General features: G+C 35.9%; 1 protein-coding gene across 1 annotated transcript in view; it reads right to left on the reverse strand.

The window, feature by feature from the left end:
* Positions 1–9,388: 9,388 nt before the first annotated feature.
* DDX4 (DEAD-box helicase 4) overlaps positions 9,389–26,937 on the reverse strand; it is an 81,775-nt gene continuing 64,226 nt past the window's right edge. Inside the window, exons 16-22 of the mRNA XM_032403510.1 lie at positions 23,989–24,118; positions 22,357–22,523; positions 17,959–18,104; positions 11,876–11,975; positions 10,813–11,083; positions 10,549–10,659; positions 9,389–9,864 (exon numbers count right to left, since the gene is read on the reverse strand). Of these exons, the coding sequence (XP_032259401.1) occupies positions 9,787–9,864; positions 10,549–10,659; positions 10,813–11,083; positions 11,876–11,975; positions 17,959–18,104; positions 22,357–22,523; positions 23,989–24,118 (1,003 nt within the window). The 3' untranslated portion in view covers positions 9,389–9,786. The remainder of the gene's footprint in view (positions 9,865–10,548; positions 10,660–10,812; positions 11,084–11,875; positions 11,976–17,958; positions 18,105–22,356; positions 22,524–23,988; positions 24,119–26,937) is intronic.

Raw genomic sequence — 26,937 nt, forward strand, 5'->3', positions numbered from 1 at the left:
TGTCCTCGCCACATAAGATTTGGGGTAGAGCCAGGGCACTTCAATCTCTGAACGTTGTTGCAATGAAGGACCCAGGCCCAGGTGACTCTATTTGGAGGTCTCCTTATGGGGGAAAACTGGAAAACAATTTCCTTCACTCTGACTTAATGCTTTTTCACTCCTAGCCCTCCCTTTTTCCTCTTCCCTCCACCCTAGTCCACAAATCTGCAGAAGCCTTCTGTTTGTGGCTCACTCAACAGTGAGACAATACCCCATATTCATGCTGATGCAACTGACCCTCAACCAGTGGGCCATTTCACAGGGATAAGTGGAACAGGGGAGTCTTTCTCTGGTTTAGACTCCTGTGTATACAATTACAGTAAGTGATTAAAAGCTTGACCGTCACTTTCATTTTGGCTTATTTAATCCAGTACTCCAGCACATGGCAGCTCAGCTGAGTTTGTGCCATCAGTCGAGTTGAGTAGAATGCAGTAAAGGAATTTGAACACAAAGCATGGGAACAGTCAGAGGTTCCTAAGATGGTTTATCAGCCAGAATTTTTGGATTGTTCTGATTTTCTGGGGACTCAAGAAAATGTTGAGCAACTGCTACTTATTAAAACACTGAGTTGGATGTGCTAGACATGACAACATTTATTAATCAAATGGAAACAGTTCATAACACTGTAGTTATGTATTTGGATGACAAAATATTTGATTCTCATGAGAAAATAATTCAAGGAAAGAAGGTAGCACCTGAACTATGGTAGTCAAGGAAGGCTTTACGGAAGAAATGCATCTTTGGTAGAACACTGAACTAGTACAATTTGGGTAATTAGTGGACAAAACAAATGTATATTAGAGTATAATATCCCCATTTTCAAAGAATATAAAGAGTTCTTTTCTAACGCTGTGGAACATTTTCCAAGTTAGATTTTTTCTTTTTCTGTAAATTAAAGGTGTATGCCCCTCTAACAACAAAGTATTTTCCTCTTCAGAGTGACATGAAATGGGATGTATGATTATTTTTCATATTTTCAACCTTAATTGTTTTCACTACATTCATTATCCTTTGATTTGTATACCCCAAATCCAAACTAGTGGATTACAGAAAGGGCATCTTGAATATTTTCCCCCACAGCTGTTTAACTAATCCACTGTGTGGCAATTAATACATAATTTGACCAGTTACCAGCCATAAGGTTGGAAAGAGGCATCTTCCAATAAGGTATAGCCACTCTGGTCTAAATAGCTGCACTCTGAAAACTAATTAAGAATAATTAAGTTTTGGAAAAGAAGCCTGGCTTCTCCCAGCTGTTCAATTAGCTTATTTATTATGTCTCACTTTCAACACCACTTACTTGAAAATATGTTGATAGTATTTTCAAACCACAAATATTTGAGTACTTTCTCAATGCCAGAGAGAAGGACATGCTTTCCTAGAGCTTAGAGTTCAAACTCAGTCTAAACTCTAGAGCTGCACTATGGATACAGAAGTGGCTATAGAACACTTCAAACATGGCTAGTGCAACTGAGAATGTAAATTTTTATTAACCTAAATTTAAATTTTAAAACTGAGACTTGCTTCAGCTATTGGAAAACTTTTAAGTATGTTTGGAACAACTTGGGTATGTGAACCTATATTGGATATGTGAATCACAATATATATTATGTATATTTTATTAAGACTAAATACTGTTGAAATATTTCCAATGAAAATCACATCCAAAATGAGATGTGAGCTAATTATAAAATGTGCAGTTGATTTCAAAGATTTAGTACCGAAAAAATGTAAACTACCTCATTAATTTTTATATTGACTATATGCGGAAATATTGGGGATGTATTGATTACATATATGGCTCACATTGTATTTCTGAAGTACAGCACTACTCTAGATCAACACTTTACCCGTAGAAAGCTTAAACACAGGGTTACTTAGGAAGCTCTACTGCATGGACTTCAACTCATGCTCATTTTCCTTCTGTTCCCTTTCTTCTTTCTTCCCTTGTTTTCTTCTCCCTCCTCCCTCTAACAATGATGTGCACTGGACTCTTAATTGTTGACCCAGGGTTTAGAGAATTCAAGGTAATCCATCTCTTACTGGTTCAGAATATAACAATTTTTAAAAAGTTGAATGACTCAGCAACTCTAACATATTAGGAGTATCTTAGAAACTTTAGGGAAAGGTGTTAAAGAAACAGCTTTGCAATTCCCCATGGACAGTATCAGAAGTCATTTTCTAACAAGCCACTCAAAACTTCTTACACACTTTAAGTTTTAAAATCACAAAGTCCTGAAATATTAATAAAAGACAAAGTAGTTACCTTATGCTAAATTAATTTTATAAATATCAGATATTAAATAAATAAAATTATAATGGAAAAGAGATTTCAGCAAAGCATTTTAGCCATCACAGAATGAACTCATTATCATTATCTGTACTTCTAATAGTCACTCTCCAACTCCTACAGCATTGTCAGGCTACACAAAGAGAATGGGAAGTGTCGTGCTTAACAATTTATACAGATTCATTGCTATTTGAAGCTAACAAAGAAGTTCAGTCTTCGTCCTGACTCAGTTTAATACAGAAATCCATTGACTATTCCTAAGAACATACCATTTCGTCACTATTGGCAGAGACTGCTGGCCAATTCCCAACTTCCCAGGCACACAGATAAGGCTACTTTTCCCAGCCTCCCTTACAGTTAGATTCGTCTGTGTTCTCAACACTGAAATATGATGAAAAGAGATGTATATGCCATTTCCTTGCCTAACCCATCAAAGTCTTCCATATATGCCCATGTCCTCCCTCCCCTGCCCCAACTCTTCCCTTCTCTGGGTTGATGAAGAGAAGCATAAAGACCTTGGAAGCCATGTATCAAAAGATTACAAAGCTACATGATGGAAGAAGCCTAGAATCCTAAATAAATATTTGAAAGGCCACCTACCTACCAGGAATTCCCTCCTTGGACATTCATGGTGGGCAAAAAAAAAAAAAAAAAAAGTAATTCTCTCTTAAGTCCCTGAAGTCTTAGGGTTTTTAACAGCAGCTAGTGTCACCCTAATAGATATAATCAGTAACCCAAAGTTTAAGAACAATTTTCACAGCACTTGGTGTCACCACTGAGCAGCAAGATAGCACCCCATCTCTTGATGCCATTTTTTCTCACTCCCTTTTCCCACTCAAGGTGTAGAGTTTGCATAACTTGACTAGGTAAATATGTAAACAGGGGTAGAAAGACAAAAATGCCCAACAGGCATATGAAAAGGCATTCAACATCATTAATCACCAGGTAAATATAAATTACAACCACAGTAAATGACTAGAATTAATAATACTGGAAGTACCAAGTAATGGTAAGGATGTTGAGCAAATTAAATATTCTCAAAACACTGGTGGCCATGTTAAATGGTACAACCACTTTGGAAAACTCTTTGGCTATTTCTAATAAAGGTAAACCTACACCTACCTTTTGACCCAGCAACTCCAGCCCTAGGAGAACTGAGTGCTATGTTCACCAAAAGACTTGTACAAGAATATTCATAGGAGTTTTATTCATAAAAAACTGAAAACAACCCAAGTGCCCATCAACAAGAAATTGGAAAAACGATCTGTAATATATTCATATGACAGAATACTACACAATTAAAAAAAAAATGAATAAACTACTGACACACAAAACACAACATGGATAAATTTCACAGATTTTATGTTAGCCAAAAGCCAGACACAAAGGAGGGTATACTCCATGATTCCATTTAGATAGAGTTCAAGAACAGGTAAATCTAATTGTGGTAATAAAAATCAGAATAGTAATTACCTCCAGGTAGGGATTTGACTGGAAAGGGGCAAGAAGGTGATACAAGTGTTACATTATCTTGATTTGGGTGATGGTTAGAAGTATACACAGGTGAAAATTTAAGCCATACACTTAAGATTTGTGTATTTTATTATATGTAAATTTTATTTCAAATAAAGAAATTAAACAGTTAACTTGTCCCAGAGCACACAAGTGAGAAGTTGAGCTGGGGTTCAAACTTAGGTCAACTTGAGTGTTTTCACTACAGTAGTGTTCATTTTCCTACCACATTATACACAGAGGAGAAAACTACAAGCCTCTGTTATCATTTAGTTCAAATAAGTGATTAGCATCACTCTCTATATATAGTTTATTCCTAATATCCACACTATGATAAACTATACTTATTTTGGCACTACATTCTATGTCAAATGCTGGTATTAACTTTGTGGCACTGTATCAACAGTACTTTTATTTACAGAATTGAAATAAATTACTGCAACTAAATTTACCACAAAGCCAGATGACTGGTAACATAGTAAGATAATTCAGAACAAATATATTAAGATAAAACTGTCAGAACCTGCACTGCATTTACCTGGCTGATTACCATGTGTGAATGATCATAATAAATCTCCAGTGGTGAACATCTTAAGAAGGATTGAAAAAATTAACAGATGAGGTACACAGTAAGATGCCAAAATGGTCAATTAACAAGCATCATTCATGCCCGTGTAGTATTTATAATAGAGATTCAACCACTAGAGCTGCAAATGTGATCTGACTTGTTTCTCAACTATCCATTTAACACTGACAAAGCAGCTAGTGCAATACTAGACTAAGACTTGAACATTAAAATACAAGTGCACCAACATTTAGCTATGATACTCTGCGTTTTTATACAAGGCTGCCTCTCTTAAAAAATTTGTAACTGCATGCATTATGTGACTTCTTCATTGGCTGGAGATGAACAGGAAGAAAAATCCAGTTATTGTCTTCTTTTTATATATAAGCCAACCAAACCCTAAAGCAGATCACTGATTGTGTTAGACAAGTCAACAAATAAAGCCAATGTTAAGTTTACTCCAACTATTTATTATAAAGCATCCCCGCCCACCTTGTTATATAGGAGCTTCTCCTCCTATGCATAGAAGTTTTTAAATAAAGTGTTTGGATTTCTGTTGAGAATGTTTTAATTCCCCACATGGTAACCCCCCTCCTAAAACTAAGACAAAAATCAAGTTAAAATAGACATATCCAAGACTTTGGGATAATTAATAAGTTCAATATTCAGAAGAAGAAAATTGGTTTTTGTTCCTGAATAGTGAAAAGGAATCCCACAAACCCATTAGACTCCAAATCCAGAAAAACACTAACTAATGGAGACCAAAAAAAAAAAAAAAAAAATCCTTTGGTGGATTCTCACACTGAAAATTCCCCCACAGGAAAAGCAAATTCCAATACTCTACTTTGACAATTTGCCAATCATCCCCTAAATTACAGCAAAACAATTAATCACTTAAAGGGTTAACAGATTTACCTGAACCACCAGCCCCCAAACTTGAGGACAAATCATTAGCTCACTTCAATTTCCAGCGTCTGTTGTGTCCCAGCACACCACCCTGTCATCCCCCGTGCTCGCCTCACATGAGTGCCTCATGGCACTACCACATCTGTCTCTGGAGTAGGAGTCTTCATCTGTGGTTCCGGACCCTTTGCATGGGTCTATGAATGGATTTGACAGAGGCTGATAAGATCCCTGAAATCTAATGTACAAGTGTGTTCTCTAATTTATGTGATCGAAAAAGTTTAGGAATGCTAATGAGAGTCCAGGGAAAGCCCACAGGGCCAGCCCACTACCGACCGGCACACCCGTCGCCCACGCACCCACCCCTCCGTGACCGTGCAGGCCCCTGGATCCCCTCAGGCCAAGCTCCCGCTCCGCCCCGAAGGCTCCCGCCGCCCCACGCCCTCGCTCGCTGTCATTTCCTGGCTTCGGCTTCGCCCCGGAGTGAGCTCCGCCAGGTCCAGGAGAGCGGAAGGCGCACCGGTTGGGGCCGCCCCTGGGAGCAGCCTCCGCGAGCCGGGACGCAGGCACAAGCTGCTTTCCAGCACTGGCGGCTTCGCAGTGGCCACAGCCATCCCAGAGCCGTCTGACTGCCGAGGCTCAGCTGGCCGGATCGTCGTAAGAGAGCGCCTTTCCTCACTGCCAGGGCCTCGGGACACAATGCGGTTCCACACTGGACTAATTTTTACCAAAGAGGTACCAAGCACGCAGTTCGGCGTGGGGCGCGATGGGGGATCAAGCCGACACTGAGCGGAAGCAGCGTCTGCCAGCCATAGATGGCAGCCGCACGCTGGCGAGTGACTGAGAAAGGGCCCTCAGAAATTAAAGCCTAGAGAGGTACCCTAGTTTCAACACATTTAAAAATCTTTGAAGAGCACACAAACCAAACAAAATGAAAAGCTGCGTTCTCCCAAATCAGAGGATCAATAAAGACGTAACTGTGCAAACTGGCTAAGTGTAAAGTCCTGGGAAGGGCGGTAAGGGAAAACTTCTGACCAGGGCTGCTGCTCTACATAGAGATGCTATCCATGCTAAAAAATTTAGAAAAACCCTAACTCGTCTCCTCCAAGAACCCAGGGACAGATGGGAGTACCTCGGTAAATCTACCTTAAGTGGAATCAGGACCAGGCCTCAACTTTATTTGCTACTACATCACCATTATTCCCAAACCTTCACATGATGCTTTATATTCCACATTTTGAGCTTCCTACTTTGGCTTAGGCCACAGCCTTTGGCTCATTAAAAATGCAGAAGCCTTTAAGAAAGGAAGCTAAGCTTTATTACTCACATCTCAACCTATGCCTTCTCTTGAAAGCAGGCCTTGCCATAGAGTTAGAAGAGCACTCAGACTACAGGGGCTCCAAGGGGAAGGTACAGATTGCTGAACGTGAGTAAAGCCAGCATTCAAGAGACATACAACTTTATAAACTGATAAAGACTTAAGGTTTCTGATGCCAAGCAGCAGAAAAATAAATGCTTAATGTAAGAAAAATTATTTTTAGGTTAAATTCCTAAGTGAAGCAAAAAGTCACTATTAAATAGCAACACTGAATAACAGAAGAAATGAAGATAGCCCTTGGAAATAATAATTGCCAAAAAAAAAAAAAAAAAAAATCACAGGGTTAAAAAATAGTAAAAAATTCTACCAGAACATAACAAGCAAAAAGATGAAAAAAAAAATATGAAAGATATGAGCTATAGAGAGAATGAAGAAAACTTAGGAAAAATTATCAAAGAAACAATACAGAACATTTCCAGGACCAGAAAAGAACGGTCTGCTAAAATACCAAGTACTAGCCTGAATTTGAAAGCCCACTCATAAAATTTAAAAACACCAGTATCTTTTGGGATCAATACAATAACATTGAACCTAGAAAGGTAATAAGGTGGAAAGAGCATGTTTCTTCTCCTAGGAAAAAAAAAAAGTACACACTACAAAATTAACAAATTGCTCAAAATGAGTATGATGCAAGTTTAAAGCAAGCTGGTATGTGGAATAGTTTTGATCAATTTTCATTTCACCCTGACATTTATAATTTCTCCCTGGAAACACAGATCATAAAATTGGAAAAATAAGTAAAAGAAAAGAAATCAGACTTGTGTTAATTGGTCCATTCATCAAACAATATTTATATAATGTAAAACCTACCTACTGATTTCCAATTTAGAATCAACCTATAAATAAAAGAAGAGAGACTTTATGGTTATAGAATAGAGTGGACGTTTTAACTCTGGAAATGTAAATGTACAGTTTACAGGTGATACAGGGTAAAAGCCATAAAAAAGAGAAAGGGAGCCTTTATCATTACCTCATAAAGTATACCTCTTACTCTATTAAAGTTATCAAGAAAGTGAGAGTGACGTAAGTTAAATCTTTACCTATTATAGGGAAAGCCAAGAGAAATCTAAATTTGTTGAGACAAAAATAAAACACACAATACCAACTACCAGAAATCATGAAAGCCTGCTGAATATGGGATGTGAAATTGCAATTAAGAAAGGGAGATGCAGGAGAATACTGCTTCCTATTATAAACTCTTCTGTGGCATTTTATTTTCTAATCATACCTGTACCTGTTACTTTGATATTTTTTAAAGAAATCATTCAAATGTATACCTAGAAATGCAGAAAGTAAGTGAACATAGGAACATTTACAGTTGGATTGTAATGATAGTGGAATTAGGTACAATATTCTTTCCCTTTTTTTTTTGATTCAGTAATGCTACTATGGTAATTTTACAAATCATGCAAATTCAAAAAAATTTCTAAAAGCAATTAGGCCAAAAAACTCTTTAAAGAAATGGGAGAGGGGGGAGACAAATGGCCTATATATTCTCTTTGTAAACAAAACAAAGTGGAGGAGAAAATTAAGACACACAGGTATTTTGCAAGTAACGACCCAAACACTTTCCTTCATTTAACCTTTCCCAGAAATGACATTACAGAATACAAGTTAAATATTTCCCATATTTTCATTACTTGAACTTTCCTTTCTTGAGTTGTCTGTTCTTTGTCCATTCTTCTACTGGTATTCCTACATATCCACATATAAAGAACTACACATTGATAATCCATTGTAGTCACAGTAATATTTTTCCTTGTCTGTTGTTTACTCTTTATATTATATAAGCAACTAATCCTTTTGTGCTTGAATCTGTTGTTTCATGATTTCTGACCTTTGAGATGAAGTCAACTCTCATCCCCAATTCAAAGGTTTCATATTTAACTGTATTTTTTGTAGTTTTAATTTTTAATAATACATGTGGATCAGATTTTGAATATGGCATGGGGCAGGCATCTAGTCCTAACAACATTTGTTGAACAGACCTTCTCTTTTCATATGTGATGCCTCATTTATTAACCAAATTCATGTAACAAGATATACATTGGGGACAATAACATTAATAACTGACCATTTTTTGTCTAATATTTACATCTCACTTGTTTCTGTCTTAATATTTTGGTTCATTTATTTAATGATTTATTAAGAACTACTTAAACTTAGTACGTCTAGAATGTAAGATATATACTGGTAAATGAAAAAAGGATTCTCATGAATCTTAAAATATCAAAATATTAATTATGGCAAGAGTGAACAGCATTGTGTTTTGTTGACGGAGTATGAGTTTGAAGAATGATTTTCACCATTACATCTGTGTATTAATGTCTATTATACATAAATATCTAATATTTTATTTATGTATATTTATTTATGTAAGACCTTGTTCACTTCATTGGTTTTACAAGACTCAAAATTTAAAAATATAGGAGAACTATGATATGCCAACAAAGAAAAATTAAAAGTGCTCTTGGAAAACAAAGGGGGAAACATGTTTCATCCTTTATTTTCAAGGAAAGTCTGTATAGAATAAAAACAAACATTTGTTATGTCATTGAGTACAGAGCTCACATTGCCTTTAACCATTTTCATCACATATCTAATGATCTAAAATCAAAATCACCTTAAAAGGCTTATGTCTTTCACTGTCTGCTACATGAAAATCATGTTACCATGTTTCAGTGACATACTATGGCTTTAAAGGCTCCTTTTAAGTAAAAAATGAGACTCAATAATTTCTAAACAAAAGTTTATCATAAATCCTACTGCTTGTTAAAGGATCAATAAACACCACACTAAGATTAAGCATTTAGACATGAAACATGTCTAAAACCCCTGAAGAATACACTAGAAATAAGCAAGACATTTAGAATGCTTTAATCTTTCCAGTTAACACCATTTGTATCAGTAACTGCAATGTTGTAATTTTTAGCATTTCACATAACTAGTAAGAATTTTTTTTTTAAGGGTGGGAGTAAGAACAGAAGGACAGAAGATACAAGAGTGTCAGGTTTCACAGTTCTGTTAAAAACTCAAAAATCAAAACTATTTTCTTCTCTGCATCAAAACTATACCACAAACTTGAAGGATGTTTTAGCTTTAATCCCATGACTCGTCGTCTACTGGATTGGGAGCTTGTGAAGAAGAAAACCCTGCTGTGTTCAAAGTGCTCTTGCCCTGGTAATTCTTTAAAAAGAAAGAAAGAAAATAACATTTAATTTTACATCTCTAAAGTTACATTGCCCAGACTCAGAAAGGGGACTCACCCACCATGTATTCCCCAAATATATAATAAAAAACTTTAACTAAATTTAATCCATTTGGGGGGGAAAAAAAAAAAGAGGCCCATATCAACCTGGGAAGTCTAAATTGCACAAAATATTTCAAGATAAAGCTTTCTTAAACCAGTATTTGGCAAATGGAAAAACTGAAAGCTCTATACTTCAATAAATAAGGAAAAATATTTAATGATTAGTACGCTCAATGTTTCTGAATAAAAGTGGTGCTGCTTATAAAATGACACATCAAAACTCATTATCTCTAGTATTTTGTCTTAATAATACCATCAGAATTCTAAAAACAAGGAATTCTTATAGAAGGTTCAAAAGAATCCAAATTACAATTTTAAATGCCAGCAAATTTGGGAAAGGAGGATGTCTGAGCATAAATATTGTTAATTCCTCACTTTTAAGACCAAAAATATATATATACATAAAATTTTAAGAAATATTAATCTCCTAGATGTGAAAGAAATGGTTTAGATAATTATTGAATGTTATAGTTACTTCACATTATTAACCACAACACTCACAAAGAGTAACTTCCTGGAAGCCAAGTTCAGAATTTTTCCCCTCAACTAACCTTTCTAGTATCAACTGATGCAAACACATTTCCTCTTGCACTACCACTGAAGCCAGGAACATATGTACTAAAGGCAATTTCTTCCAACCATGCAGGAACATCCTGTTGAGCCTTTAAAAAAGACATTAATTTCATATACAACATGCATCAAGTCTCAAAGATTGGAACAGTTTACTTATCCTGAATATACACATATATTTAATGTCTACTTTCAATGATAAGGTAAGAATACTATCCATTCAGTTTTAAACATTTAAAACTTACATCTGACAGTACTTTCACTAAAGGCTGTGCCAAATGGTTATCTGATTCAGGATCAAAAAAGGAAATAGCTCGGCCAGTATTTCCACAACGACCAGTACGTCCAATTCGATGAACATATTCATCAATGGTTGAAGGAAGATCAAAATTGATAACATGTTGAACATTTTCAATATCCAGCCCCCTGGCAGCTACTGAAGTAGCAACAAGAACTGGGCACTTTCCACAGCGAAAATCTCTAAGAGCTTGCTCTCTCTCTCTCTGTTCTCGGTCACTAAAAATAAAAGCAAGCATGTGTTAGGACAGCTCTTAAGAAAATTATTACAGTGAACCATTAAAGTTCAACATATATATATTTTTAATAATAGTAAAAATAGCAGCATTTAATATTACTATCTATTTCTTACATACCAGGTATTATACTAATTCTTTTCAAGCCATAATTTCATTTAATTCTCAGAATAATATTTTGAGGGTGGAACAGTTATCCTCATTTGCACAAGGAAGGTAACAGGTAGTACATAGAGCTAAAACACAAACTTAAGTATGACAAACATCAAATCTCACCTATTAACAATCTCTAGTCTTGACAAATAATATATAACTATTTGATTAGAATATCAAAAAAGTTTTTTTAAATTATAATTTTAATTTTAAATTCTAATCTCAGATTTCTGTACATTCAGAAATATTAATATTTTAGATCCACTAGTAAAGCGCCAATGAAGTTGTGTTAATATGACATTTTTATGCAATTTAATAAAAAAATGTCAAGCAAGAGAAAGGTTAGATTCTGAAGAAAAACTTAGATCTAAGGAACAGAGAACCTTAAGCAAGCTCTCTTGAGAAGTTACCATTCCTCATGATGAGGAGTCTAAGACAGACCTTTAATCTCACCCCATCACCTAGTTATAAAAACTTAAAATGAAAATAACAGTTTAGATCTTGAGAATTCTGAATCCTAATCCTAGGATTATGTGATGTTAGTTATATAAACTGATGTTTCTTAACTGATGGCAAATACAAGTGTCACCTCCCTCCTTTGAAATCATATTAATCTACTCACCCATGAATACTTGTTGTTGATATTTTTTCTTGACAAAGAAAAGTAGCAATAAAATCTGCTTTTTTCTTAGTCTCAACAAAAACCATAGTTCTTTCATCACCTATAAGACAATGTAACAGTGATTAATATTCCAACTACAAAATTAGGGAAAGGAAAAAAAGGCAGAGAGGTGTTAGTAGGAAATAGTCTCATCCACCACTGTATTCCCAAGACCAAGACCAGGTCTGAAAGGTAATAGAAACTCAAATATTTCCTGAATGAATGAATGTCAAAGTTAAAGAATCAAGGACTATTGTGTATATATACCACATCTTCTTTATCCATTCATCTGTCAATGGCCATCTTGGCTCTTTCCACAGTTTGGCTATTGTGGACATTGCTGCTATAAACATCGGGGTGCACGTAGCCTTTCGGGTCCCTACTTTTGTATCTTTGGGGTAAATACCCAGTAGTGCAATTGCTGGATCATATGGTAGCTCTATTTTCAACTTTTTGAGGAACCTCCATACTGTTTTCCAGAGTGGCTGCACCAGCTTGCATTCCCACCAACAGTGTAGGAGGGTTCCCCTTTCTCCGCATCCCCGCCAACATCTGTCATTTCCTGACTTGTTAATTTTAGCCATTCTGACTGGTGTGAGGTGGTATCTCATTGAGGTTTTGATTTGGATTTCCCTGATGCCGAGCGATATTGAAATATTATGCAGCCATCAAAAGGAATAAGATCTTGCCATTTGCAATGACATGGATGGAACTGGAGGGTATTATGCTGAGCGAAATAAGTCAAACAGAGAAAGACATGTATCATATGACCTCACTGATATGAGGAATTCTTAATCTCAGGAAACAAACTGAGGGTTGCTGGAGTGGGGGGTGGGGTGGGAGGGATGGGGTGACTGGGTGATGGACACTGGGGAGGGTATGTGCTCTGGTAAGCGCTGTGAATTGTGCAAGACTGTTAAATCTCAGTCTGAAACAAATAATGCAATATATGTTAAGAAAGAAAAAAAGAAGAAGAATGTAGCAGGAGGGGAAGAATGAAGGGGGGGAAATCGGAGGGGGAGAAGAACCATGAGAGACGATGGACTCTGAAAAATAAACTGAGGGTTCTAGAGGGGAGGAGGGTGGGAGGATGGGTTAGCCTGGTGATGGGTATTGAGGAGGGCACGTTCTGCATGGAGCACTGGGTGTTATGCACAAACAATGAATCATGGAACACTATATCTAAAACTAATGATGTAATGTATGGGGATTAACATAACAATAAAAAATTAAAAAAAAAAAAAAAGAATCAAGGACTATTTTTCTACTTTAGGGGACCAAAAGAAAAAAAAAATTAGCTTACCCACTGCCCTCCCAGGCCAACACCAAGGTAGAGATTCAGGGCAAGATAAATGATATCTACCTGCCAACTCTTAGCAGTTCATTTCAGTTCATTACCTTTATTTCCCTCTCTAGTTAAATAAATGCCTTTGTTCCTTACCTCCCAAGATAATTCAATCATTCATTCTGCCTTGACTGCCCTAGGTATTTATAAGGCATCCAACCCAGGGTTGACAAATTCTACAATATTCCATGTTCCAACATTCTCTCTTAAGTCAAACCCCTTTATTCCCAAAGTATCATATATCAAGAAAATTAATAAACTTTATCCTAGAGTCTTATGAGTCAAAAATACTTATTGGTTAGCTAAAAGTACTTAATCGGTAGAAATTCAAGCATAGGCCAGAGATTTTTTTCACATATTTCCCTATGTTAGAGAGGGAAGAGGATAATTTATAGTAATGGAAAGAAAATTGTATTACTGTTCATAATCTCTCTCCCCCATCTCCCTATTAGTTGGCTTCATTTATTCAACAAATATTTAGTGCCTAAGAGATGCCAGTCACTATTCTAGGTGTTGGAAATACTGCAATAAAATAAAGCCCCTGCTTTCATTGTGGAGAGGCACATAATAAACAAATATTACGCATTAAGTCCTAAAAAGGGGGAAAAAAACCCACAAGGATAAAGAGTCTCAAGAGGGTTACTTCAGATGTACCCTCTCTAATTAGATGACATCTGAGTAGAAATAAGAATAAAACAATATAGTGAACTCCTGAGATAACTGGGAAAGCACAGTAAAAGTCACAGGGAAGGACAAATATAAACACTCTGAGTTATGGGTGTTCCTGATGTGCTAAAAAAACAAACAAACAAACAAACAAACAGAAAAGAGGCAAGTACAAAGGCCATGAAGCAGAAGTGTGCCTGGTGCATGTAAGGAACAGTAATGAACAATCTGGCTGGAGTAGGATGAGCATGAGAGCAGTAGAACATGAAGACAGAGAGGTAATGGCAGTTAAGTCACACAGTGTCTTGAAGGCCATTGAAAGAACTTCTTTTTTAAAAAAGATTTTATTTATTTATTTGACAGAGAGAGACACAGTGAGAGAGGGAACACAAGCAGGGGGAGTGGGAGAGGGAGAAGCAGGCTTCCTGCTGAGCAGGGAACCTGATGCGGGGCTGGATCCCAGGACCCTGAGATCATGACCTGAGCCGAAGGCAGACTCTAACGACTGAGCCTCCCAGGTGCCCCTGAAAGGAGAAGGGAAGCCACTGGATTTTGAGCAAAGAAGTGACAAGATCTGATCTTTGTTTTATCTGAGGAGCTAATATATTTTGATGGTAAAACCAAAATTATTTTGATGGTAGAACCAAAATTATTTTGCTGACAGATAAGATATATGCAGTTAGAGAAAGAAATGAAGGATGACTCCAAGACTTTGTGTCTGAACAACTGGAAAAATGGAACTAACATTAACTGAGATAAGAGATCCGCAAGAAAAAAAGGCTCAGAGGTGGTATTTCATTAAGTCTCAGATCTATTAATCAAGCAGAAAAATAAAAATGGCAACTGATTCCTACAGTTATAAGTCAGTTAAATCTTTCAGACATAGTCATTTTTATTTAAATTCATTTTATTTCAACATTTCCCCTAAAATTTCTTTGGCATGCCAAATATTCTAAAATAACATATTTCTTTTATCTTGCATGCCACAGAAACAACCACATTTCCTTATTAGTAGCATTATTTTTATTATGAACCCTCTCATCAAATCTATATTTAACAATTATCAGTAACAAATTAACCATGATCATTAAGTCTTGTTTTCTTCTGATGCTTTCCCAAAGGCTGTGCTGTAAGCTAGATAGCACAGTTTGTTATCTTCGACAAAGGACAGACTCTCCAAGCTTGTAGAAAAAAAAAAAAAAACCTGTATCAGGCATTTCAAACTACCAATATTTCAAAAGAATAGTCTTGGGTAGAAGGTTCTATGTTGACACTGCTTTAATGACTTTTAGACCATATCACTGGACAAGCAGAATTTCTAGGACTAGTTCAGAAGCAGACAGAATCATGAAGGCATATTGCCAACAGATGTAATGGAACAATTACATGAAATATCATGGGGACCTTTAGAAGATAGGAGCTCACTCAAATTTCTAGGTATTACAGATGTAATTTGACTGAGAGTTTCCCAGACTTAGTTTCCTATCTAAGCAAATAATAGAGGCTTTTAAAAGGTCAATGTCAGATTTCTTATGCAAACTTTCAGAAAGAAGTTAATTTTGTCATCTTAGTAATTATGCAGTATTGTATGGCTCTAGATTTGCAAAGCAAACTCAAAGAGGCCTATGCTGTTAATTAACAATCTTGTTGCATCTAATGCAGATAAGCCAAACATGAGACCAACCTTTCTTGTGACCAAGAATAATCTCTGAGATTGTTGTGATCGTGAGAGGATATAGGCTGTCATGAAAAACTGTGAAAGACTTTGAAATATGCAAAAAAAATTACTGTCTGGAACACGTTTCATGGTTATGCGTCTTTTACTCTTTTTTTTCTGTTATACCTCTACTGCAACTGATAGCAATGCAAGTGATTCTTATCTATTAAATTTAAATGAAGTTTTCCCCTCAGAAGCAGCTGATTATTGCTTTGTGGATATTGACCAATTTCACATTTATGTGTAAATTTATTTGAGCCTTTCTAATAGCCTCCACATACATGTGTTCTTTGAATTCTTCGAACTGGCTGTAACATCTTACTAGTTCTCCTATTAATTAACTAGCTCAATAAAATCTTTGATACATGTTCAATTGAAATTAAATTATGAAAAAGGCAGTTGGTTATACTACTATAAAATAATGAAACCTATACATTTTAAAGGTGCAGGGGATACGCTAGCAGATTTAAGAGTAGAAAAAAAGATTGTATTAACAAAAATATGTAAAATTTGATATACTGAATTCCATGCAGATTTTTAAAAATATACATACATACACTCATACATACATACATAAATTACAAGAACAATGAACTCCGAGGTACAAAACATTTAAGTTTAAATAATACAGAAGTATACCGATAGTGCTCATTCACTGACCTCAAAGGTTTCTCAAAGGCAAAACAGCACTTCTGAAAAATTCTCATTAGGATTCTTTTTTTTTTTTTTTTAAGATTTTATTTATTTGACAGAGAAAGACACAGCAAGAGAGGGAACACAAGCAGGGGGAGTGGGAGAGGGAGAAGCAGGCGTCCCGTTAAGCAAGGAGCCCAATGCGGAGCTCGATCCCAGGACCCTGGGATCATGACCTGAGCCAAAGGCGACGCTTAACGACTGAGCCACCCAGGCGCCCCTCATTAGGATTATTCTTAAAATAATATTTATTTCACAAATTCACACATAAAAATATCTTAAGGTTATTACACTAGAAATGTGCTCTAACTCCAGCAAAACTACATATTGATCATCTCTTCCGCATATGGAACTTCAATTAATACCGGGCAAGTCACTTAACCTCTCTGTATTTCAGTGTCCTCAATGTTAAAATGTGGGTAGCAAAACCTACCTCAGAAGGTTGTTTTGAGAATTCAATGAGTTAACACATGTAAAACAATGAGAACAGTATGTGGCCCATAGAAGTCATTATTTTAATCTTATAGGCCATATATGCAGTATATTATGAAACATCAGATGAAGCAAAACAATAATATTCCTCAAACTCAAGATGAGTATTTGGTTTTAAAAAGTTTTTTTTTTTTTTTTTTTTAAATAAGGTCAGCAAAAACTGAAGACTACCAGCCTATAAAAGTGCTTTCTAGGGGTGCCTGGGTGGCTCTGTCAGTTGGGCGTCTGCCTTCGGCTCAGGTCATGATCCCAGGGTCCGGGGATCAAGCCCTGCATCGGGCTCCCTGCTCAGTGGGGAGTCTGCTTCTCCCTCTGCCTCTCCCCCTGCTTGTGCTCTTTGTCAAATAAATAAATATTTAAAAATAATAATAAATAAATAAAAGTGCTTTCTAAATCAACTTCCTTTTTTTCCCCCCTCATTGATGGAAATTAGATGGTGTCCTGCCTTCTCTTCTCATTCCCCCATCCCAACAGTGACATTCAAATTGAAACAATTACTAAAATGAAGGAGGGAAGGGGGAATGTACAGCATGTAAGTACACTTAGCTGGTGATACTGAAAAGTTCTACTTCCAGGCACAAACTAAGTCTATCTCAATCAAACAAAGAAATATGACCTCCTATAAAAATGGGTGGGTTTTTTTTGGGGGGGGTGAGAAATTTCTCATCAGTATTGTGAAGAAACAGAACTAGATCTTTAAAGTCCCCGTCAGTTCTAAAATTCTCTGAATCTATGATTATGGGAAGCCTTAGTAAGCAAAAACTGGGAACTAAAAACAAAGAATTCACTTTTGGTGGAGTAAACACAGTTTGATGTAAAGATATGTTAGTAGGCCTTTTTACTTCTTAAAACAAAATATATATATATTTCTACTGAAATAGTTTTTAGTCAAATACTGTTTAAGTCTCAAATCCTTCCTATTTTAATCTTTATGAAGAAAGGACTATACTGCTACATAATTTACACAGGAAAGTGAATCATAAAACCTTTTATAAAGAAAGCTTTAGAGAAAAAGCAATAAAAACACACTTATGTAAAAGCTCATGCCGAACAATTTTTAGAGTAATTTTTAAAAATTAGTCATTTTTTAAAAATCAAAATCATGAGAAAAAATATATCAATGTAAGATACCTATGTTTCGTAGAATTTCAACAAGTTTTTCTCTTTTGGAGTACTGGCCAACTTGGAGAATGGTCTGCTGAACATCTCTACATGCTCCACCCACTTGTCCAACAGCAACAAACAAATAATTCGACTTTAAAAACTCCCCAGCCAACCTTAAAAGACAAAAGATTATTCCTTAACTTATCCTCTTCCATTAATACTCATAATATGCACTGAATTTCTGCAAGTGTTACTTCAATATTGGATTGTAACAACTATAATAAGATAAATAACTTATGTCATCCAAGTACTAATTCCAAAGATCAGTATAAAATGTTAAGAATTTGTTAAATACTCAACAACTGTTAGTGAAAAAGTTTGTGTGAAATTATGGATACAGTAATTTCAAGTGGATGTGGTGGCCATGTAAAACTATATAAAATATGTATGCTTAAATATCAAACTACAACAAACAGGACTTTTTGTTAAAAGCTGAAATGCAAGCCTAGGGCAAAAATTCTGTTCTTCACAAATGCTTTTATGTATATTATTTCTAGGAGTTATTTTCTGATAACATTATTTGTTAAATTACTATACTTTGAACAATTATGGCAAACCAGATCTTAGGTCAGTGCTTTTCATGCCATAACACATATAAAAAATTATATTATTTATAAAGTACAACTGAGCAAAAAAAATCAGACAAGAGGTGAAGGGCCTAGGGGCTGATGCTCACCCCAAAGGTTGAGGGTATCAGCATGTTGACACACACATAACTCACTGACAGCACACAATTAAGGTCTGCTTTAGATCATCCAGAAACACAGGGAAGGAGAGAAAGGGAACTGCCAATCAAAGAGCTGAGTTTTCTAGGATTAAGGAGAAGGTCTAAATCTATCATCAGTCCTCCTTTCTCCCAGTTAGCAGTCCCTTACTTTCTAGCTGCCTCCTAAAATATCATGAAAATAGTTCAAACTCAGCATTTCCAGAATTTTAATAAATCATTGCTGCTTCTTTCTCCTTACCTGCTCTTACAATAAAAGAAAAAGAAAAGCTTCTTTTTGATATCCCTCCTTCTAGAGTCAAGCACCCTCTCAACCACAAATTTCAAAACCATCTGGAATTCTTTATTATCCATCATCCTTTTCATTCACTAAAACATTTAATGAGTGTCTGTGTCAGGCACGCATGGTGCAAGGTACTGGGAGTACAAGAATGGATATGATGTTCTCTGCCACTGAGATGCTCACATCAGCAAGACAAACATAGCTATATAAAAAATAATTACTATATTTTAAGTATTTAACATTTTAATATTTGTATAATCACATATTAAACATTTAAATATTTAATATATTTTAATTAATATTCTAGTTTTAATAATTAACATCTACTGAACACTTCCTATATTCCCAAAAATGTGCAAAGTGTTTAAAACAGTTTCACAAATACAGTGGCAGGAAATAGATGAAATGATGTGTATTTGGAAGAGCTTTCCAGTATGAAGCTGGATCTAAGCAGCAACAAGCAAGAAAGTAGAACAGTGGTGATTAGGGAAAAGCATTCTGAGCAGAGAGAAAGAAGAAACAACAGATAATGAGGAGAGACAGAATTTAGCCTGATCAGCCAATAGGAAATAGTTTTAATAGACAAGAAATACATGATTCCAAGTAATAAAGTAGGAGGTGAAGGAAAGATTACATCACGTGTAGAGTTTGAAAATGGTTAGTTTCTGGAGATGGGAAGACTTGGGAGGGTTTATTTTGAATAAATGTCTAAAAAAACCCAGACTTTACTTTGGAATCATTACTAACACAAAATTGAGATTAGAGTCCAGGGAGACAGGTTAGAAAGCCACTAACAATGAGCAGAAGGAAACTGAAAAGGACTTAAATTAAGGTGGGAAACGGAGAAGAAACTAACAGATTTGAAATATTCTAGAGCTAACTACCGAAATGAGTATTTTTGAAGGGAGAAAGTTAAAGCAATATGAAGGAGGAATCAATAGGATTCAAAGGATTTTGGCTTAGAAAGACCATGCTGCCAACAAGGAACACTGGATAGGAAAGAGGGTATTGAAGAATAGCTTCCATTTTGGACATAATGGACATTAGTTACTAGTAATTAATCTAAGAAGAAAATATTTTTTTTTTAAGATTTTATTTATTTGAGAGAGAGAACATGAGTAGGGAGCAGGGAGAGAGGGAGAGCGAGAAGCAGATTCCCTGCTGAGCTGAGCAGGGAACCCGATGTGGAGCTGGATCCCAGGACCCTGAGATCATGACCTAATCCGAAGGCAGACGCTTAACCAACTGAGCCACCCAGGCACCCTGAAGAAGATACTCTTAAAGAGTTAAAACCTCAAGTCTGGTGCTCAGGAAAGAGATTAGGGATAGAGATAATAAATCTGGGACAGTTACAGAAAAAAACATAAGCCACAGAAATGGATGCTGCAATGGGTTAGTGACATATGCAATGATAAAAGTGTACTTTCAACACAGCAATGGGCAACTTGTAACATTTGAAAGCAGAGAGTGAAGCAAGCGAGGAGTCTTCAGTAACTTAAGACTGTAAGCAACTCAAGGTCAGGGCTTCTATTTTGTTTACCATATATCCCCAGGACTTATAATCAAATATGGCTCATAAAAAGCACTCAACAAATATTAGTGATGAGAGTACACATTAGTCATTTTGACTGGCCAATATCCAAATACCTTCCTGTTTCAGGGTGAATCAAAAAACAGAGAGGCAACAGAGTATTACCTGCTATTTAGGTAGGTAATTACCTACCCACTATTAATTGCCAAAGATGAAGACAGAAATGCAGATACCACTTTTCAAATTTAAGACACCATTTAATATAAGAAACTATTATTTTATATACTACTAAGAAAGAAAAAAAATCCTAACTGATCAAATGCTTTATTATTTAGACGTTTTCCCCAATAAAGAGCTCTTTTTAACCTTACACAGAGACTTTTTAAAACCTCTCTTAAGTAAACCAAATCGATAGCCAGCCCCACTATCAGATGACTTGTGAAGTGTTTGATCCCATTTAACACTCTATCAGACAGGGAGACCCACTTTACAGCAAAAGAAGTAATGGAGCAGGCCCATAACCATAAGGTCTGTAGGTCATATCATACCACTGAGTAAGGAAAGGATTAAGGTATAGGCAGGGAAAGATAGGGGGCCCCTGGCTAGGCTCTGAGACTATTCCTGGCTGGCAGAAGCGCTAAGACAGAGTGAACAAGGTATAAGGAAAAAGACCACCCGGCCTTGGATGTTAGGGAGTATTCTTTGGCGGCTACAATGTATCACAGAAAATGACCAAGCCTCAAAGAATTAAGTCATTAAGGGGGTTATCAATAGTCCTTGCTCAAACCAAGATGACACAAGAATCTGAAGGACACAAGCTTCACAGTCAGTTCTCAATAAAAGACTGCCACTAAAAGCCCTCAGTGGCAACCCATTTGGGACCCCTCTCACTCTAGAGAGCTTTCTCTGTATCCTTACTTAATAAAACCCTATTGCTTTACTTTCTCCTTTGTCCGCAAGATTCATTCTTGGACCCTGTGAGACAAGAACCTAGCTCTCCCACTTCACCACAACATTCAGAAGCTGTCAGCCTGACAGAAAGTGGAACATCCACTTAAAGAACAAGCCAGCTTGGAAGTGTTTCTTTATAAAGGTAGCACATCATTCAGCAGGGCACAGTAACTTTCAATCAGAAATCTTTATATGGTGCATTCAGTCTGAGAGCCAAGGGGTACAAAGCAAGAGTGGCCCCCTTACCATCACTCCCAGTGACCCACATAGGAAATCTGTGTTTCCCATCCCCCTTAAGCTATAGATTCTGCAGGTTTGGAGGTCTTGGTTCCCAAAGAGCAAAAAGTTCTGTCAGAGTCAACAGGAGGAGTCTTACTGAATTACGAGCTAAAGTTGCTTTCTGGTCACTTCAGGTGCCTTGTGGCCAAGGGAGCAGCAAGCAGGAAGAAGAGTCACAATTCTAGAAGGGATGTGTCATCCTAATCTCAGAATTCACCAAGCCATATAGTATATATAGTAAGATATTCAATACGCGTCAACAATTGGTACATGAATTTTCTAAGAAAAATGCAAAGAAAAATTTTCCCAAGCTCTATAATTTTGGTTTGAAAAGAAGACATAAATATAAAAATAACTTCATTTAGTAAGCACTTATTAAATCCTAGCTAGGTGCTGTGACACTAATGCAAAGCCAGGGATAAAGGCAAGAAACAATGAGATGAAAAATACAGTAAACTTTTTAGGAATACATCCACTTCTATGTTAAAATCTTCACGTAAAAAAAAACCCTCAAAAATAATATATTCACATTGCTTTTCCTCTCATAAAAGCATTTATGTACAAAACAATTATTTTTAAGAAGGAAAAAAATGTTACCTTTGAATTTCTTCTGGAAAAGTTGCACTAAACATAAGGGTTTGACGCTGTTCCTTTGATGGCATTCCAGGGCAGGAAATTAACTTCTTCATTTCTGGTCCAAAACCCATATCCAGCATGCGATCGGCTTCATCCAAAACTAAATATTTGACTTGTCTGAGACCAATCTTTAAGAATATTTTCAAGAGTTAGAGTAGAAAATGAATATTAATCAATATATTAAACTAAAATGTTCCTCACAATTCCAACTACTAATTAATTCTTAAGCATGAAGATTAGAAATCAATGCATAAAATAATGAGAATTGTTATGCTTAGATAACACTAGTACTGTTTAAATATTGATGAACAATTCTTGATCTTCACTAGCATGTTAGCCACTAGCCATATATAGCTATTAAGTACTTGAACCACAGCTACTATGCCTAAAGAATGGAATTTTTTATTTTATATCATTTTTAAATTTGTATAGCCACATGTGACTACTGACTACCATACTGGACTACACAGATGTAGATCTTATTATCTGATAAAATCAGACTCTTTAATGTAAGGAAAAATTTCCTAACAGCATGACATATTCAAATGTCTTATAAGTGGTAAATTTAGCTCTAACACTCTAAACTCTTAATAAATTCACCATTCTCTAATCACTTGGGAACAACTGAGAAACTTCTGTCACCTTCGCATGAATACTTATTGCTATAAGGAGAAGCAGACATTTTCAAGGAAAACAAATTAATTTGGTACAACCATGTAAGTTGTTTAGTGAGAAATCAAGGTGGATTTCTCTGGATAGTCTGAATAAGTATCCAAAGAAAACTACCTTTATAAAGAAAGACCATGTTTTGAGTAATCCCTTCAGAGAAGGGGGTAAAAAAAGCAAATGAGGTTCATCAAAGTGAACTTAAAGCACTGATTTACTGATGTGATAATGTGTTATGTGAATACCTAAAATAAATACATAAACCTAAATGTCTTTTTAAAGATTCAGAAATTTAACAATCATTCCTGTGCTTAAAGAGACAAAGGCTAATAACCAGGCTTTCTTTCAGGAAGAAAAGATGTCATCACGACTTACATGAAACTAGATAGAAGCATTTACTCCATTTCTCCCAGTGTAGTGGAATATGGGATATAGACTTGAGTCAGATCCAGATTCTAACCATAGCTCTATCACTAGAGCTAAGTGAGGGATTTTAAATAAATTACATAATTTCATTGTCTTCTCAAATACAAACTAGGAAATACTATTTATCTACTGTTGGAATTATTTTACTAATTATGTAAGAACGCATTCAAAAATGCACTCCTGGGTGGCGCAGTCAGTTAAGTGTCCAACTCTTGGTTTTGGCTCAGGTTATGATTTCAGAATTGTGGGACTGAGCCCCGTGCTCAGCATAGAGTCTGCTTAAGACTGGCTTTCCCTCTCCCTCTACCCCTCCCACCCCGTGCTCATGCTCTCTCTAAAATAAATAAATAAATCTTAAAAAAAAGAATGCATTCAGAGAATCCTATGGGGGCCTAACATATGGTGCTCAAATAAACCCCTATCTCTTTGCATCACTTTCCCTTTCCCATTCAAAAAAAATTACTAATCAATCCACAATTTTATTACCTATCTAGGGCCTACCTTTTCTTTACCTATGATATCCATCAGTCTCCCAGGAGTAGCACATAATATATTACAGCCTTGTACTATTTGTCGAATTGAATGCCCCAACTGGGTTCCCCCATATATAACAACAGCTCTTACACAGGTCCTATTAACAAGAAAAATGCACGTTATTTTCTAGTTATGTGAAAAGCATACATTTGTTTCTAACAAGATATAAAAAGAAATCCATAAAGAAAAAACCTAACATATTCAACTACCTGAAAAAAATTAAATTCTTCCTTGGAAGAAGTTGAAAAGCAAATGACAAATGATGAAAAAAAAACAAAAAAACCCTGCAATCTATCCAATAAAGGGCTCTTCAAAAACAATAGTAAATACAAATACCACCTCATAAAAATTGGCCAAAAACATGAACAAGTGGTTCATAAAAAATACAAATGGCTTTTAAACTTTTTTTTAAGGTCAACATTACTTCAAAAATGAAGACAAATGAAGACTAACACATTTTTCCTGAAGTGTAATAATACCACATTAGCCATGGTGTGGGCAAATTGGCACTCAAAAGGATAAACTTTCACAATTTTAATCTCTTTCACAATTTTAATCACTCTTAAAATTTAAAAACTTTTCTCTTGTCCCAATAAATTCACATGTACGAATTTACCCTTCAGTTATGCCCTCACAAATGGGGAAAGATGACTTTACAGTAATATTCACTGCCAGCTTTATTTTTAGTATCAAAAGACTGAAAACTAAGTATCTAACAGTAGAAAAGTTCTAACTATAATCCAGTCATCCAAAGGGATACTGTGCATTCATAACAAGAAAAGGGGTATAGTTCCAGATTAAGCATTATCTCCAACATTTACCATTAAAAAGATAGAGTGACAACAGCTTAGTATGCTACCATTTGCTGAGAGGAGGATTAAAGTGCATACATGTGCACCAGTTATTTCTATACTAATTCATACAAAACTATTATGAGTAGGTGACTCTAAAGAGGAGAATTAAGTGGGAGGGGGAGTGAAGAGAACAGGACAATTTTATGTTTTGTTTTGTTTTTTAAGTTTATTTATTTTAAGTAATCTCTACATCCAACTTGGGGCTCAAACTCATGACCCTGAGATAAGAGTTGCATGCTCGGGTCTCCTGGGTGGCTCAGTCAGTTAAGTGTCCGACTCATAATTTTGGCTCAGGTCATGATCTCATGGGTCGTGGAATCAAGCCCTGCATCAGGCTCGTACTGCTTGAGATTTCTCTCTCAAGTAAATAAATCTTAAAAAAAAAAAAAAAAAGAGTTGCATGCTCTACTGAATGAGCCAGCCAGGCACCCCAAAAACTTTGTTAATTAAATAAACACATTACTTTAAACAGATTCTTTGCTTTCTCCTATTGCTAGGCCTAAATAAGGTATACATAAAAAATACTTATAACTTAGTAAATGCTAAGGATTCAGTAACTTAGTTATTACCATTATTATTCTAAGTGTACCATAACTTAACCAGTCCTTGAATGACAGACATTTAGATACTTTTCAGTCTTCTGCCACAATGTTACAACAAATTTCCATGTACAAATATTCACTTTGTGCATACATGTTATCTGAATTTACCATGCACATGTTTTTGTTTTTAAAAGAGAAAATATGTGTTATTTTTTACTTGACTTAAAAGCCTAAAAGCAACATAGTACACTGGCCTAAGCAATATATATCCATTTTCCAAAAAAAAATCTGTTAAGCTTGACATTAGATTTTTTTTAATTTTTTATTGTTATGTTAATCACCATACATTACATCATTAGTTTTAGTGTTCCATGATTCATTGTTTGTGCATAACACCCAGTGCTCCATGCAGAATGTGCCCTCTTTAATACCCATCACCAGGCTAACCCATCCTCCCACCCCCCTCCCCTCTAGAACCCTCAGTTTGTTTTTCAGAGTCCATCGTCTCTCATGGTTCATCTCCCCCTCCGACTTCCCCCCTCTTCATTCTTCCCCTCCTGCTATCTTCTTCTTTTTTTCTTTCTTAACATATATTGCATTATTTGTTTCAGAGGTACAGATCTGACATTAGATTTTTAATAACTTTAGTTTTTTCTTCTCATTTTAAAATAAACTGACTCAGGGGCACCTGGGTGGCTCAGTTGGTTGAACATCTGACTCTTGATCTCAGCTCAGGTCTTGATCTCAAGGTCGTGAGTTCAAGCCCCACTCTGGGCTCCATGCCCAGCATGGAGCCTACTTAAAAAAATAAAATGAACTAATTCACAGAAAATAAAATGTTAATAACAATTTCTACATAGAAACCTCTAAAAAAAAAACTGCAAAAACAACACTAAGATCATATCAGATAAAGTGATAAATAACAATGTTTAATTAACAAGGAAAATTTATTAAGCATTCCAAAAGTAGTTTAACCTCTTAATAAATGAAAAAAATGAAGATACCTGTGGTGGTTATACACAAAATTCTTCCATATTCCTTCCTTTCTTCAAATATAGATCCTAACTCTCTTTCCCCTTAAGTGTGTGCAAGGCTGGCTTCATACGTGTGCAACCTGTGCAGTCACACAGGGTCCCAAGGTAAGAAGAGCCCTTAGCTTGGTTTAATGCTCTCTATATGCTGTCTTAAAATTCATTAATAATTTTTGAACAAAGGACCCTGCGTTTTCATTTTGCACTGGTTCCAGCAAATGACGTAGCTAGTCCTGAGTATGGGGTAGATTTAGTAACTTGCTGTGTAATGAACACAATATGGCAGAAGTGACTGAGACTGTTTTAAAAGAGCCACTGTAGCTTCCTCCTTGCTCCTTCTCAGTCATCACTCTAAGCAAGCCAGATGTCACTTCCTAAGGACAACCAAGGATCCTTACAGCAGTACAGTCAAGCCTTCAGATGACTACAATTGTTAGCTGGTATCTTGTCTGCAGTCTTATAACAGACCTCAAGCCAGAAGCACTCAGC

Source organism: Phoca vitulina, unplaced genomic scaffold (assembly GCF_004348235.1).
Source record: "Phoca vitulina isolate PV1807 unplaced genomic scaffold, GSC_HSeal_1.0 scaffold6, whole genome shotgun sequence".
In the NCBI taxonomy this organism is placed as follows: Eukaryota; Metazoa; Chordata; class Mammalia; order Carnivora; family Phocidae; genus Phoca; species Phoca vitulina.